Here is a 17,504-nt window from a genome sequence, read left to right on the forward strand (position 1 = left end):
AGAACTGTGAGAAATAAATTTGTTTTTAAGGCAATTTTTCATTTTATTTGCTACTCTTCTTTTCTTTTTTTTTTGAGACGGAGTTTCGCTCATTACCCAGGCTGGACTACAAGGGTGCGATCTCGGCTCACCGCAACCTCCACCTCCCGGGTTCAGGCAATTCTCCTGCCTCAGCCTCCTGAGTAGCTGGGATTACAGGCACGCGCCACCATGCCCAGCTAATTTTTTATATTTTTAGTAGAGACGGGGTTTCACCATGTTGACCAGGATGGTCTCGATCTCTTGACCTCATGATCCACCCACCTCGGCCTCCCAAAGCACTGGGATTACAGGCTTGAGCCACCGCGCCCGGCCTTATTTGCTACTCTTAATAGGGCTTTCTATTTACATTTTTTCTTCATATACTTAGCAAATGCAACATGATATAATTTGCATGTCCTGTATTATTTATGAGATAAAAAGTTTCCAGGGAGCAAAGTGTGACACACGGATTTGCATCAGGTTACTGCTGTTTCCCTATCATCAACTAGAAAAGGACAAATGACATAGAAGTGAAGAGAAAGGAAGTTATCCTGGAAAAAGAAGTTACAGTAACAGTTCTGTCTATTCTGCATTAGATCAGAAATAAGCTTCCTCAGTAGTCAGTGGAAGAAACTAAAAATGACGCTGGGTGCAGTGGCTCACGGCTGTAATCCCAGCACTTTGGGAGGCGAAGTCGGGGAAAACACTTGAGATCAAGAGTTCAACACCAGCCTGGCCAACATGGTGAAACCCCGCCTCTCTAAAAATACAAATGTTAGCTGGGTGTGGTGGTACACACCTGTAATCCCAGCTCCTCGGGAGGCTGAGACAGGAGAACCACTTGAGCCCAGGAGGCAGAGGTTGCAGTGAGCCAAGATCAGATCGTGCCATTGCACTCCAGCCTGGGTGACAGAGCAAGACTCCATGTCAAAATAAAAAACAAACAAACAAAAAAACCTAAAAACTGCTGGGTATGGTGAAGTACACCTGTAATCTCAGCTATAAAAAAGGCTCAGGTGGGAGGTTTATTTGATCCCAAGAGTTTTAGGCTGCAGTGAGCTATAACTGTGCCACTGCACTCCAGCCTGGGTAACAGAACAAGACCTTATCTCTAAAAAAAATAAAAATAATAAAAAATATATACAAAATAAATTTAAAACTATGTCCAAGGAACAAGCCTGCTCTGAACACAGTGCTTCTTTGAGCTGCTGGTGTTTTTTTAGTCCAATTAGAAAAATCAATTGTGCATGGAATACACCAAACAATTAAAATTATGAACTCGCCGGGCGCGGTGGCTCAAGCCTGTAATCCCAGCACTTTGGGAGGCCGAGGCGGGTGGATCACGAGGTCGAGAGATCGAGACCATCCTGGTTAACATGGTGAAACCCCCGTCTCTACTAAAAATACAAAAATTAGCTGGGCATGGTGGCGCGTGCCTGTAATCCCAGCTACTCAGGAGGCTGAGGCAGGAGAATTGCCTGAACCCAGGAGGCGGAGGTTGCGGTGAGCCGAGATTGCGCCATTGCACTCCAGCCTGGGTAACAACAGCGAAACTCCGTCTCAAAAAAAAAAAAAAAAAAAAAAAAAAAAAAAAAAAATTATGAACTCTACTTTGCTGCAGGTTTGTAGCACAGGAAGAAAGCTTATTATCCAAGAAAAAAAAAAGAACCAAATAAAAAGCAAATAAAAGAAAAGGCTATGCTTCCTCTTCTGCACTTTTCTGTATTGCTCATTGAAAAAATGAGTAGCCCTTTCAAATAACATTCACAGAAATACAGTACGCTTCTATCATGTAAAGGCATCCTGAGATCATGAACAGGGACCAGAAGCTGAGCTGGGCTTCTGAAGTACTGAGAAAAACCTCAACTCAATAAAAGTGTCACTTAAAAAGCACTTAATTTCTCTGAAGTACTGTCTTAATAAGTATTGGTTTGATGGGTTATTCTGAACTCTTTTTCCACAGTCCTACAAAAAAGAGATGTTGCTCAGTAGTCTTAGAGAAGACTACTCATACATGCAAAACAAGTTCTTAATGTCCCCTGTCAGGCACTTTAAGAAGTCAAAGGCTTACCACTCTGAACTAGACTTCTTGGCAAAGCTCTCAATTTGAAAAGCGACAGATTAATAATTCAACATCCTATAACGTCACTCAACTTTCACAAAAAATAGGACAAGAAAAAATTGGTTTCAAATGCAGCAGGAAGTGTTCGCGTAGTGAAAGAAATTTTTATTAGCAGTGGAAGGTAAAGTAAATCCTGGAGGGAAAATTTAAGTTATTGTGTGAGGAGGAACTCTCTTCCTAACAAAATGTGAAATATATATATTTTCCCCTAAAGTTTTAGATTCCATCTCTGAATACACATAAACAAATTAAATTTTATCTATGTATCTACATCTTTTGGATCTGAAAAGAGTTAAATACAAACATGTTATGTATTTAGAATGATTCCCAAGTTGGCATTCCTGTCTACCCTAAAACATCCATCCACTCTCTACAGGACACAGTTCTCTAGAGCTGTTTAAGGGGGGAAAAAACCCATCAGTTTGCTAACTGTTAAAGTTTTCTACACAGGAAGGAGATAAACTGAATCCCCCCAAAGGGTTCTCTAATTCTGCAATTTTTTGAGTCTAAGAACATGGAAAAATGATCTGCTACTAAGCTCAATTCTTCTGTATCACTGACTTTCATCTCTTCGTCACCAACACTCAGAACAGTTCCTAGAACACAGAGAGTAATCAGCATATGTTTGCTGAGTAGTCAGTCATCTTAAAGATTCAGCCTTTGAACAGAAAGTGAAAATTCCCATAAACCAAGTACTCTTTAAGGAAGTCCCATTCACTGTATTAGGAAATCAGAGAATTTGTATGCATGTATTATTCTTAGGATCTTACAAGAATTGCAGGGAGATGTCACATTTCTTCAAGCTATGAATGATAATATCCAGCTGACTTTTGCTGAATCGGCTGCTGAGGTCAGTGAATATTTCAATATGCCTCTTCTCAAACTTCTTTCCTCTAAAAGAGAGTTTTCAAATTAAGAAATCATTCTCCTGAATTATTTTCTACAAGTTCAAATACACTCGGTCACTGAGGAGAGAAGCTTAGCAATGGATCTAGACACAGTTAATAAACGAGATTACATTCTAGTAGTCCAGTTAAGTTCTTATTACACTCATAAGCAACCCTGATATACTTTATACTTTGAACATCTTAGGCAAAATTTCTGAGCATTATAGAAATACTATGGATTCCTAAATTGAATGTGATGAAAAAAAGATCCCTTTCCAGCCTCCACATAGGCAGAATGTAAACAAAGAATTCTCCCAGCATACTGTAACTTCAGCCTTGCTCAGGTTCAATTTCTAAACATCCTGCTCTGATTCTATGCACAAACCTGTGTGGCAAGATTTTGCAGAGGATGTGTAGAGATTGAGAAATGATTATACAGATTTAGGCCTGGGATTTTAGTGCAAATAGTTTTCCTGACAGTCAAGAGGTATGTGTACATGCACATGGGCATCTCCAGGGATACATTTCCAAGGCACAATAATTAAATAATGAATTAGGAAGCAGGCCAGGCATGATGGTTCATGCATGTAATCCTAACACTTTGGGAGGCCAAGATGGGAGGACTGCTTAAAGTCAGGAGTTTGAGGCCAGCCTGGGCAAAACAGTGAGACCATCTCTACAAAAATAAAAATTTTTAAATTAGGTGGAATTGGTGGCGTGCACCTATAGTCTCAGCTACTCGGGAAGATTGGGAAGATCAGGTGCAAGGATCTCTTGAGCCCAGGAGGTCAAGGTGAGGTTGCTGTGAGCTATGTTGGCACCATTGCACTCTAGCCTAGGTGACAGAACAAGACCCCAGCTCCAAAAAAAAAAAACCACACACACACACATACACAACAAAAAAAGGGAAGGTGATCAGAATTACTATGCATTTAATAACAATGACACATGGATTATACCACTTAGCATCTTAAAAACTTCCTAGCAATTCAGCTTAAGTCTAATAGGAAGTAAACTGAAATAAGCCAAATGTTGTCCCAGAGAAGTAACTCAGTAGAGCCCTTCCTCTTTTAAAACTTTTAAAAAACAGAGAGGTTGGACTGAACCATTCAACTCTACAAAATGTTTCTTTTGCCATACAAACATGTTGCTTAACAATAAATCAAAGTACATTCAATACATTAACCCATACTATTTTTGCAGAAAGGTTCACTTCCCGCTCTCTTCCTTGGAACACTTACATGGTTTCATGTTGAATCACATCCATGCTCACAATTAGTGCATCCAGGACTCAGCTAGTTAAGGACAGGGATATCACCAGTCTCTTCATGCCATGAACATGCAACTCTTTCCAGTGAAGTCCACTGTGCTAGAAATTGTGGACACTGAACTATGTGATGACTTAAAATACTTGCCTGAGTGTCCTTCTTCCAAAGTTCACTAACATATATTCATATATGCTACATATCAAAGTATATATCCTGACAAAAACAACAAAGAAATAGAAACAAAAGGTAACCTAACACATTGCATTCATTTCACCAAAAATTATGCCATTTAATATTATCTAGAACCCATTTTTGGTGGTCACAGTCCATTCTTAACTATGAAGTGAGCCATAATGTAGCATTTGCAAGTTGCTCCTAACACAACAGCGCTTCCCAGTGATCACGAATAGCACTACTAATTGCTTAGAAAAAGAACAAGAGTAATCCCTTAAAATTAGGGAGCTGTGGAATACACTGGAAATCTCACACTTTGGGAATCAATCTGATTTCTGGCACAAAAACATCTTCCATCCAGAAAAAAGTGGAGAACATTAAGAGGATGCTCTTTTCAAAATATCTTTTATCCCACTCCAAACATTTCTAGCAAGCACCACCAAAATCCTCTGCATATAGCCAATACTCACATGTACTCCCTAGATTTTCCCCTTCCTATGCCTCCCAACTTCTCAATATCACCCACGCAGAGAACAGGCAAGTGAGTGGAGGGTTGGAAGGCACCTAAACTGATTAATTTCACATTAAATCCTGTATCACATTACCTCCCCCTCCTCAGAGCAAAATATCCCCATATACTCATAGCTGAAATTCTGGGGGTGTCTCATCAAACTGCATTACAATTCCCAGAATAATGGAAATTTCTTAAAGTCTTCCCTGGCAGAAAAAGGATACAGTCAGCCTGTTGAGAACCTGGTTGGATTTTGCTTTCAATGTCCTCCAGCAAATCAAAATCCGGTAACATCAGATGTCTGTGCACTGTGATGTTCTGATACTGATCCCCACCAGAAAGGGGATTGTCAGTGCCATCCGTACCAAACAGGACTAAAGCAATCTCATCCTTGTTCTCAGCAAACACCTAGAGAAAATACCATATTAGAACAACCTGAAAGCAATAAAATACCTAACCTTCAGGGAGCAGGACCACCGTACCTCTGGCATAACCATGGCAGGTCCGCGAATCCATATAATATTGGGTGAGATGAAACGGGAAACTTACGGACAATGATAATTTTTAGGTTCTCAACAGATTTTAATTGACTGTAAGTCTCACCCTTCATTTCAGCAGAAGTTGGTGTGTGGAAATGGGAGGGTGGCAAGTACTCCTGATGACTTCCAGTCAAAGCAAACCCTAATTCTCAATTAGACAACCAATCATGGATAATTTGAAAAGATTTTAGTTGCCGGGTGCGGTGGCTCAAGCCTGTAATCCCAGCACTTTGGGAGGCCGAGGCGGGTGGATCACAAGGTCAAGAGATCGAGACCATCCTGGTCAACATGGTGAAACCCCGTCTCTACTAAAAATACAAAACATTAGCTGGGCATGGTGGCGCATGCCTGTAATCCCAGCTACTCAGGAGGTTGAGGCAGGAGAATTGCCTGAACCCAGGAGGCGGAGGTTGCAGTGAGCCGAGATCGCGCCATTGCACTCCAGCCTGGGTAACAAGAGCGAAACTCCGTCTCAAAAAAAAAAAAAAAAAGGCCGGGCGCGGTGGCTCAAGCCTGTAATCCCAGCACTTTGGGAGGCCGAGGCGGGTGGATCACAAGGTCAAGAGATTGAGACCATCCCGGTCAACATGGTGAAACCCCGTCTCTACTAAAAATACCAAAAATTAGCTGGGCATGGTGGTGCGTGCCTGTAATCCCAGCTACTCAGGAGGCTGAGTCAGGAGAATTGCCTGAACCCAGGAGGCGGAGGTTGCGGTGAGCCGAGATCGCGCCATTGCACTCCAGCCAGGGTAACAAGAGCGAAACTCCATCTCAAAAAAAAAAAAAAAAAAAAAAAAAAAGAAAAGAAAAGATTTTAGTATGTTTTTGCAGAATGTCTATTCCTGGTTTAAATTTCCCAGAGGTTAAAAAAAAATTGTGAGATAGCCTATTATCTCAGTAATTTCACTGGCAGGCATTTATAGTATACCCTAAAAAAATTGTTGTGCATGTAAGTAAGGTGACAATAGACAGAAGTTTACACTCAGCACTGTTTATAATAGGGCAAAAACTGGAAGCAAACTATCAAACAGGAGAATGCAAAAATACACTGCAGAATATTTATACAATGCATTATCCTACTCCAGTAAAATAGAGTAAATTTGCGCAACACATTATCAACATGAATAGATCTCAAAAAACATAGGCTGAGAAAAGGTATGTTGCAGAATTACATGTACCATATAAAACAATTTACATACACTTTTGACAGCTTTATACAATACTATTTATGAATATATACTTATGTCCAATAGTATAAAATATACACAGTAACAGCTACCAAAATTCTGAGAAGAGAACAAAAAGGGTTAGGAAGGGCCTCCAAGTTTATCTGTAACACTTGATTTAAAAAAGAAATCAAACAAATATGCTAAAACATTAGGATTTATAGCATAAGGCAATGGGAAAATTGGTTTCCTGTACAGTCCCCGTATTTACCTTTTATGAAATCCTTCATAATAAAATATAAAAACAAAAAATGGTATCTGGCACAAAGGGCAGTCCTGTACCATTCTAATTATTAACCTAAGCCTTTTTACACTGATGGGGAAGAGTGCTGTACAGAGAGAGAACAGTATTCTGTCATTCTTAATTTTTGTTGCGTCTGTTTAATCCTCTAGTCTGTAAACAAGTCAACCACAATTTCCAGTTGTACAGGGAGTAATGGTGCCTGTTACTGGGTTCAAACTGTCTAGCATACTGGCTGGAAGGGTATCTGCCGCCTAGTCAAGCATCCATCTTAAAGCAAGGTAATCTTACCCTAGACAAAATCTGTCATGGGAGGGGAGGAAATTCTGAACGCAGTCAGACTGGCACTAGGTTTTATCCTCCAGCCTTCCTGAGTCTGACTCTTTCTTTTTGAAACAAAAACAAACAAAAAAACACCTATACTCTAGTTACTGGGATGAGTCGGCAGTTCTCCCGAGAAACTCCGGAATGGCGGGCGACTCTGCAGCATTTTTGGTTCTTAGTCTTCTCTAAGTAAAGAATTCCAACGACAGACACAGGCAAGGTTTAAAGCAGGAGAAAAATTTATTTAAGCAATGTGAGAGTTTACTGGACAAAGAAGAGTACAAGAAAGAGAACACAAACGACGACGGGAAAAATCAAGGGCCCCGCGACCGTCTTTGTTTAGCTTTTAGACTCCTCCCCGCGTCTTTTCCCGGGATCCCAGTCTCCTTTGTTCCTCCGAGCAGGCCTGATTGATTAACGCATGCGCACTGGCCCTGCTAGGGCTTAAAAGGGGGCCGCATGCGTCCCGGGGCTACTGGTCATGCGCATGCTCAGTAGCGGCAATTCGCTCTTACTGGTCGAGCGCCCCCAGAGGAAGCTTTTATACCGGTTACATTTCACCATCTTGCTCTTTTACCGAGCATGCTCGAAACCTTAGGGATTGTGGCTTGCTCAACTCCAGGTGTTTTCTGTCTGTTTTAAGATTCCTGTAATTCCTGGCGCCAATCATGGCCACTTTTTACCTTAGAGTGATAGTTTTATGCCCGCCTGTCCTCCCCTCGATTAGAACCTGACAGCTCTGGGGACCCTTCCTTGCCCTGCTCTTCGCTTCAGAGGGCTGATTTTTAACTGCCTAACCATGGCTTCACAAATGCCCAAAATTCTCGGGGGCCCTCTCTCCCGCCCTGCTCAGGTCTAACTACCTTCTCTAACAGCATACTGAGGCACAGCCACGCTACTCGAATTCCACGAACCCAACTATAACCAAGAACAGGTTTAGAGCACCCTCCTTTGACACCAACACCTCAAGGACTCCAGATCATCAGGATTTTTAAAAATCTAGAATAACACGTGGGAAGTAGTAGTGCCCAACGGAAATGGAAACACACAGAAGAAACAGTAAGTGTCCAGGAGGAGCAGCAGTAGACAGCAAATGAAGCAGGACTTCCTGGACTCAGCGAAAGTGGCAGTCATACCAAGTAGAAGGGGCAGAAAGAAAAATAGCTAACGCTTACATAGTGTTTACAATATTCCAAGCACTGTTCTGAGCACTTTATCTACACTAATTCTTCTATTCTCTAAACAACCCTATGCGACAGGTATTATTTTTCTCATTTTACACATGGGACACTGAGGCACTGTAGTAGTTGGCCTCCAAGGTAGCCACCATGCATTCCTTCTCTCCCTGTATTTGTAGGCTACTCCTTTTATGAAGAGCAGGAGCCTAATTCTCCTCCCTTAAATATCATCTAGCCTTAGCGTCTTGCTTGACTAACAGAAAACAGAAACGACTTTCTGGGATTTTTTAAAAATAGGTCATAAGAAGCCACATAGGCAGGGTCTTATAGAAAACTCACTCTTGGGATACTCCTTAGAACCAGCTGCTTCATGTGACAATTCAAGCTATACAGAAACCACAGGTAGAGGTTCTAATGGCTAGCCACAACTGAGCTCACAGCCACTAGAAAGCATCGTCTTCCAGCCATGTGAGTAAGCCATTTTGGACATCTGGTCCAGCTGAGCCTCTGGATGACTCCAGTCCCAGCTGCCGTCTGATTGCAACTGCCTAAGAGGCCTCAATAGACAATCACTCAACTGAGCGACCCAGTCATTGACAGAACCATGAATGATGAGTTTTTAAAATGTTACCTGAGACACTACATTTTGGGGTAGTTGATTACACAGCAAAAGATACCTGAACTAGGCAAAGAAGTTGAAGGACTTGTTCAAGATCACAAGGTTAATAAATGACATTGCAGAGCAAGAATTTAAACCCAAGCCATCTGTCTCTAGAGATTGTGCTTTTAAGCATTACTTTTTACTGCCTCTTGTTTCTGATAAAAACTGTAATATCCAGTGGAGGGGCTAAAACGAGGGAAGAAAAAGTATCAGACTTTAGTGGTATGTGACTTGCATGTGAGTACATGCAAGGAAACTCCCCAGATGCTCCCAAACAGAGGGGCTGAACACTATAAGGAGGCTGGTATCTTGCATTAGTAGATAGAGGCAACAAGCAGTTCAAACACGGGTTACAAGCTCAGTATCAATCTGAAACTTACCTGTCGCTGAACAAACATGGTTATCACCTTCTTTGCTTGTTCAAACGGGGATTCTTCACCAGGAAAAGAGTTACTCATGGTAAAGCCCACATCCATACACAGCACAACAGCTGCCTAGAAACAAAGTTCCAAAGAGTACTTGAGAAAATAAGTCATAAGAAAAGATTATAAGACTGTCCCTTCCTTATTGTATTCACAAACCTATATCAGTATTTAGGAAAGGTGTGAGAAAGGGAAGGGATGTGTCCTACATAAAGAATTTAAGACATAATTTTTCACTATGGAAAACCCTTAAATAGTCCTGATACTTTCTAAAAGCTACAAATGTTTCTAGCAGGAGAGGAACATGCTCCAGGTAGCTGCCACTCCTTTGGCCTGAAGAAACCAATGATGAGCAGATGTGAAGCCAACCTGCAGGCGAGGTTGTACAGTTAAGCCCAGTTATGTACAATATGCATCAGGCAAACTGCAGCTGATGTGCAGACCTACAAACATGAGAACAGATGTTTTCATTGTAAGGCACTAATGAGGGGCATAATTTGTTAAGAAGCATTTCTGTTACAACAGGTGACTGCTACAATCTAGATATATGCTAAGAGGTATACCCTGACAATTTGAGTCAGTTTATAAGCTAAAGATCTAAAATAAAGACACCAAATCTATTCTAGTAGAGGACACAGATAACAAATAATACCAGAACAATGTCCCATGGTAGAAATATGCAGTGGGCGCTGAGAGACACAAAAGAAGTGTCCATCCACTCGACTGGTGGAGGGGATGTGAGAGTGGTAACGGGGCAGAAAAAGTTTCCTGAATGTGGATTTTCTTGGATGAGTCTTAAAGAGTAGGAGTCAATCAAGTAAACAAGGAAGTTACAGACAGAGGGAATCACATAAGCAAAGGCACAAGCCATTACATAGCAATCATGTATGTAGAAAATACAGGAAATAAGAGAAACAGAAACAAAAAGGAATACATGTAAAGTTATTTATACCTGGCTTCCAAATTTTACCTGAATACAAGTTGGAAGAGACCTGGACTGATATCAACTTACGAGTTCAGTGTGAATTATAAAATCAATCAACAATGTGATATAACTGTTGCACCACATTCCCTACACCTATTTCACTTCATATGCCTAAATACGTTAGTCTGTATCAACAGTATAGTGAATTCGAGAAAGGAAAAGAAGGATCTTCTGGTGAAAAAAGATAACAGCAATCTGGAGACCTGGGACCTAGCCCCATCTCTCTTACCAATTAGTTCTGAGTCCTTGGGAATGTCACTTAATCTCACTGTTAATACTACTAAAAGGCAGGAAACTGTTGGACTAGATGAGGTTTAAGGTCATTTCTGGAGTTATTCCTTGACTCTGACTGATAGTCTCAGCCGTGCTTTGTACTGATCAAACAAACTGAGCAGCTCTGGGCTCACAGTTACCAGGAAAATTAATTATAACATGAAGTGAGTTTAGGGGAGACTCTGAAGAATACATAATGTAAAGAACAGTGGGAAAAAAACTAGATATTTAAGCCAGATGAGAATATTAAAGGGAACATGATAGTTTCCCGCCCCATCATTTTTTTTTCCTTTTTTTTGAGACATGCTTTCACTGTCACCCAGGCTGGAGTGCAGTGTCGTGATCATGGCCCACTGCCGTCTCCATCTCCCAGGCTCAAGTGATCTTGCTACCTCAGCCTTCCAAATACCTGGGACTACAGATGCACCCCATTGTGCCCAGCTAATTCTTAAAATTTTTCTGTAGAGATGGGGTCTCCCTATGTTGCCCAGGCTGGTCTTAAACTCCTTGGCTTAAGCAACCCTCCCACCTCCGCCTCCCAGAATGCTAGGATTACAGGTATGGGCCACTGTGTCTGGCCTCCACCCAAGATATTTGACAGCTGTTGTATAAAAGGATTGGTCTGCAAGAATGATAACCGGATTAACAGATGGAAGTTATAGGGAGACTGGTGTGACTGCATACAAGGGATAAAAAAATAACATTTAGAAGTGATCAATAAAGAAACTACTCTTTTTTAAAAGTGACCTCTTGACCCTAGCAATGGTTAAAAATCCTGAATGACTTCCTATCAGGGAAGTTATAGATGATTTCTAAATACCAGACAATTACATGAAGAGGAAAGATTTTTCACTTTATAAACACCACCACGCACTAATATTAAGAGATTTCTGAAGTAAAAATAGATTTGGGGGAAAAAAGGTGCTAATAAACTACAAAATTCCTTTGAGAACGTAAAACATACATCCCAGTTTCAATGCCTGGGGCATAATAACCCAAAAAAAGAGTCACAAAATATGCTGCTGCTGCATTTATTTGATACACATTTAAAAGCTACTTTTAAACCAGAAAACTCTAGAGAACTAAAGCACTTCTGTCATGAATCAGAGGGTTTCAAATATGGAACTTCTTGTCTGGAAGCAGAAGAATGGTCTATATATTTGAGTTCCTATCTGGCAGCAGTAAGAAAACTGGGAGAGAAACTGAGCAACACAGCAACTCTTCATTTCTATACTGAACCAATACAGGCTGTTGGAATTTTACTTCAATTCATCTGCCACAAACAGCTCCTCCACTACAGCTACAAAGTTTTCAGCAGCTGAAGGAGCAGGAACAAAGGAGGTGAGTGGCATTAAGAGTTCATGATCGTTTTAGTCGACATTTCTCAATGAGGAGTTGAGGGAACTAGGGATCAGTTGCTGGAACTCATATCTCGTTTATCTGTATTGAATGAATTAATTCATTAATCCCTGGAACCATATCTCCCTCTAGTGACCCTTCAGAGGCAACTACCACTCTTTTATGTTGAAAAAAAAAAGCCACTTCAAAATTCATTGTAATTTCTGCTATTGATCTGAGACACCAACGGTCATAGATTTCTAGCATCACAGAGATTCTCCAGGGCCCTGAAACCAGACAGTTTGGATTCAAATCCGGATTTCACCACGAAAGGCCCATGGAGACCAAACAGTCCCTTATTCTTCGGTTTTCCCACTTGCAAAATCAGGATTGCTTCCACTTAAAAGGATTGTGAAGATTAAATGAGATAGGTTTAGATCCGTGCCTCAGAGTAGGCTTTCAATAAATGCGAGATATTACATTATTATAAAGGTAATGATACGACACTTCACATCTTAAGTTATTTTAGTCACAGATAGTCCCTCTCTGAAGTTTTACAATAAACCCTGTGGGGTCGTTGCTTTACCACCGCTAATTTTCATAATCATAGAGATTTCAAGAACACAGGCTCAGAAATAATACAGGAAGTGGAGTTGGGGGTGGAATGGGATAAAGCGGGAGAGGGGGAGGCGCGTTGGGAGGGAGGTGAAACAAAGAGCAGGTAGAGAGGGAGAAGAGGGATGGGATGGGTGGACAGTGGAAAAGCTGGAGAGTCAGCGAGGCTCAAATTCAGGCCTTGGAAGCCCAAATCCCCAGCTTTTCTGACAGCACATCTCTCGGTCCCGGCCCTCCTGACGGAGCCCACCACCATGATCTTCTCTTGCCCCATTCCTTGGCACCGCCATGATCCCACGATTCCTGCTTCCGAAGCACCCTTTCCGGATCCCCGGCATGGGTAAGGCCCAAGCCCAAGGCTTTCTTTATACCTTATTTCCCGACCGCACCATGTTGCCGGTCTTCAGGCGCTTTGGTCGCTGCTTCCGGGCGGGAACCTTCCGAGTCGCAACTCGCTTCCGGTAAACTAGCGGCAGATAGCGGGAAGAGCCGCTTGGCTTCCTGCTAGGCCTAAAAGGGGCGGGGAAAGTCGGGCGGAGCTCTGAGCATGCGCAGATTTCCGCCGAGCGTGCGCAGCTTCCCTCCGTTCAGCCCTGGTCGGGAACCTTTGGTCTTTTGAGATCCGGGAGACGCTAGTATGGCAGATTCGTTTAACGATTCGCTTAAGCACTTAAAGATTCACTTCCCTTTTCTCTCATTGAGAATAACACGGCATTTGAGTCAGAGCTCTGGAGTTAGATTTTCTTTTTTTAACTTCAAAAAAATTTTTGTATTTTTAATTTCATTTTTTCTTTTTTTCTTTTTCTTTTTCTTTTTTTTTTGAGACGGAGTTTCGCTCTTGTTACCCAGGCTGGAGTGCAATGGCGCGATCTCGGCTCACTGCAACCTCCGCCTCCTGGGTTCAGGCAATTCTCCTGCCCCAGCCTCCTGAGCAGCTGTGATTACAGGCAAGCGCCACCACGCCCAGCTAATTTTTTGTATTTTTAGTAGAGACGGGGTATGTTGACCAGGATGGTCTCGATCTCTTGACCTCGTGATCCACCCGCCTCGGCCTCCCAAAGTGCTGGGATTATAGGCGTGAGCCACCGCCCCCGGCTTTCATTTTTTTTAATTTGCTTTTTTCTTCTCTTTTATGATTTTTTTTTCTACTTTTAGTTTTTTGGTTATTTTGGAGTTAGATTTCCTTGAGTATGAGTGTGAATGCAGAAAGTCACCTAACTTCTCTAAAAGATTCAGTTTCTTCTAAAAAGTGTGATAATGAAAGACCACGAATGTGATAACCTTATAATTAACTGCTGAAGAAGAGTAAACTTTCCCAGGAACGCGAAAGTAGAAAGGAGATTCTACTTTGCAGAGAAAATGACATGCACAAACGCCCGGAGGCATTAGACGCTCCCAATAGTGGCTCCAGCTTGGAAGGAAGGAGTCGAGGTTTAATTTAGAAGACGAATCCTGGCATCCCAGCACTTTGGGAGGCCAAGGCGGGCGGATCACTAGGTCAGGAGGTCGAGACCAGCCAGACCAACATGGTGAAACCCGGTGTCTACTAAAAATACAAAAATTAGCTGGGCGTGGTGGTGCGCACCTGTAGTCCCAGCTACTCAGGAAGGATCGCTTGGACTCGGGAGGCGGAGGTTGCAGTGAGCCAAGATCGCACCACTGCACTCCAGCCTGGCGACAGAGCAAGACAACGTATCAAAAAAAAAAAAAAAAAAAAAAGACAAGTCTAGGGAGATATAATAGAAATAGCAGCTGTCATCACAGTGCTTTACTTGATCACGAGCGCTTTGTCCAGCCCACAGCCCCTACCCGTTTGAGTGAGACAGGCCCAAAGTAGTAACTTGCTTAGAAATAACTGCTTTCTTTATGTAATGACCCCAGGCTGACAATTGGCTAAACGAAGGGTCTGGCAACCTGCAAGGTATCTGCAAACCTCTGCCCAAACTGAGAAAATCAAGTCCAATCAATATTCTCTTCTGCTTGAAAATTGTTTCTGGGAAAAGCAAAAACTGAAGCTGAAAAGGCATGGAGAATCCATAAGCCAAAATTATATTAAAGCTCGTAGAGTCAGACATTTTCAGACGTGCTCATGGAGCCCAGGAGGTTCCTCCAGCTTTTGATTCAAACTCAAGGAGTTATTTAAAAGCTGAAATACTGCTTTTAAAAATACTTTTAAGGAGCAGCAGCGCCCTGGTTGCTCAACTTCCCGCGGCCTGCTGCAGGCAGACACAGACACTCACCCTTCCCTGCGGTTAAGATGCCCAAGAGAAAGATCAGCTCAGCAGATGATGCGGTGAAGATCTTTGAGGTTTTCAGCTAAATCCGCTCCAGCAAAAGTGGAAACGAAGCCCAATGAAGGCAGCAGGACTGCATAAATTTTCAGACAAAGAGCAAACAAAAGGGAAAATGGGAGCAAAGGGCAAACAGCCCAAGTGGCTAACCGGGAAACGAAAGATATACCTGTGGAAAACGGAGAAACTAAAACGAGGAGAGTCCAGTCTCTGGCGAAACAGGACAGAAAGAAGTCAGGTCTGATTAGTGTCACATACCATACCTTATCAGTGTTCTTATTTTTTATTTTTTATTTTTTTTGAGACAGAGTTTCGCTCTTGTTACCCAGGCTGGAGTGCAATGGCGCGATCTCGGCTCACCGCAACCTCCGCCTCCTGGGTTCAGGCAATTCTCCTGCCTCCGCCTCCTGGGTAGCTGGGATTACAGGCACGCGCCACCATGCCCAGCTAATTAATTTTTTGTATTTTTAGTAGAGACGGGGTTTCACCATGTTGACCGGGATGGTCTCGATCTCTCTTTTTTTTTTTTTTTTTTTTTTTTGAAGACGGAGTTTCGCTCTTGTTACCCAGGCTGGAGTGCAATGGCGCGATCTCGGCTCACCGCAACCTCCGCCTCCTGGGTTCAGGCGATTCTCCTGCCTCAGCCTCCTGAGTAGCTGGGATTACAGGCACCCACCACCATGCCCAGCTAATTTTTTGTATTTTTAATAGAGACGGGGTTTCATCTTGTTGACCAGGATGGTCTCGATCTCTCGACCTCGTGATCCACCCGCCTCGGCCTCCCAAAGTGCTGGGATTACAGGCGTGAGCCACGGATCAGTGTTGTTGTCTCCCTTCTTGTACAATCCAGAGCGAGCGAGCGAGAGAGAGAGAGAGAGAAAGAGAGAGACAGAGAGAGAGACAGACAGACAGGGTCTCCCTCTGCCCACGGTGGAATCCAGTAGCATGGTCATAACTCACTGGAGCCTGGAACTCCTGGGTTCAAGCGATTCACTTACCTCAGCCTTCCAAGTAGCTGGGACCACAGGTGTGTGCCACCAAGCCCAGCTGATTTTTGTGGGTTTTTTTGGGGGAGGAGGAGGGGCAGGGTCTTCCTATATTGCCCAGGCTGGTCTTGAACTCCTGGGCCCAAGTGATCCTCCCGCCTCAGCCTCCCAAAGTGCTGGGATTACAGATGTGAGCAACCGCACCTGGCCTCAGAGGAATATTTCTTATCAACTAATTTGTAAATGCAAGTTTTTTAGTAGCTTTGGAGGGAATCCCACTTCATCCCATTTTTTAAAGTGTAGGGGTTTTTTTTGTTTTTTTTTTTTTGTTTTTTTGAGATGAAGTCTTACTCTGTTTGCCCAAGCTGGAGTTCAGTGGCATGATCTTGGCTAACTGCAACCTATACCTCCCGAGTTAAAGTGATTCTCCTGCCTCAGCCTCCTGAGTAGCTGGGACTACAAGCACTTGCCACCACACCTGGTTAATTTTTTTGAAATTTTTAGTAGAGACGGGGTTTCACTGTGTTGTCCAGCCTGGTCTTGAACTCCGGACCTCGTGATCTGCCTGTGTCAGCCTTAAAGTGCAGCTTTTAAAAGGTGAAGTAATTCACTTGTTTATTGTTTGGTACAACCAGAAAACAGTGGGATAGTGAATCATGGGAGGCTTTGACTGTCTTTGAAGTCAATCTAACATTCCCTAGGGAGGGATTATTTTATTTCCTATAGTACAAAACATACTAAATAGCAATATAGAGTCACAGTCATGCATTTAATGTGACTTGAAATTTTTAAATTACTTCTATTTTCATGGTTTGTTTTTTTTTTCTTTTTCTTTTGAGACAGAGTCTTGCTTTGTTGCCAGGTGCCAGGCTGGAGTGCAATCTCAGCTCACTGCAACCTCCGCCTCCTGGGTTCAAGCAATTCTCCTGCCTCAGCCTCCTGAGTAGCTGGGACTACAGGCACACATCACCACGCCCAGCTAATTTTGTATTTTTTAGTAAAGACAGGGTTTCACCATGTTGGCCAGGATGGTCTCGATCTCTTGACCTTGTGATCCGCCCGCCTCGACCTCTCAAAGTGTCATGGGTTTTTCAGTAGAATTGTTTCCTGAAGAAAACCACTCCTGGTCACGTTGCTATCCAGGTCAAAACCGTGTGCACTCTGGCTGGGCACAGTGGCTCATGCCTATAAATAATCCCAGCACTTTGGGAGCCCGAGGCAGGTGGATCACGAGCTCAGGAGTTCAAGACCAGCCTGGCCAAGATGGTGAAACCCTGTCTCTACTAAAAATACAAAAATTAACCAGATGTGGTGGCAGGTGCCTGTAGTCCCAGCTGCTAAAGAGGCTGAGACAGAGAATTGCTTGAACCTGGGAGGTAGAGGTTGCAGTGAGCCAAAATCATGCCACTGCACTCTAGCCTGGGCGAGAGAGTAAGACTCTT

At 42.8% G+C, this 17,504-nt stretch overlaps 1 protein-coding gene across 1 annotated transcript in view; it reads right to left on the minus strand.

Annotated features, from left to right (window-relative positions):
- The window catches only part of XRCC5 (X-ray repair cross complementing 5), a 100,494-nt gene extending 87,194 nt beyond the window's left edge, over positions 1-13,300 (minus strand). The window contains exons 1-5 of the mRNA XM_010336352.3: positions 13,157-13,300; positions 9,533-9,646; positions 5,208-5,391; positions 4,272-4,320; positions 2,914-3,036 (exon numbers count right to left, since the gene is read on the minus strand). Coding sequence (XP_010334654.1) covers positions 2,914-3,036; positions 4,272-4,320; positions 5,208-5,391; positions 9,533-9,646; positions 13,157-13,177 — 491 coding nt within the window. The 5' untranslated portion in view covers positions 13,178-13,300. The remainder of the gene's footprint in view (positions 1-2,913; positions 3,037-4,271; positions 4,321-5,207; positions 5,392-9,532; positions 9,647-13,156) is intronic.
- Positions 13,301-17,504: the final 4,204 nt, after the last annotated feature.

The sequence above is a fragment of the Saimiri boliviensis genome, chromosome 5 (assembly GCF_048565385.1).
Source record: "Saimiri boliviensis isolate mSaiBol1 chromosome 5, mSaiBol1.pri, whole genome shotgun sequence".
In the NCBI taxonomy this organism is placed as follows: domain Eukaryota; kingdom Metazoa; phylum Chordata; class Mammalia; order Primates; family Cebidae; genus Saimiri; species Saimiri boliviensis.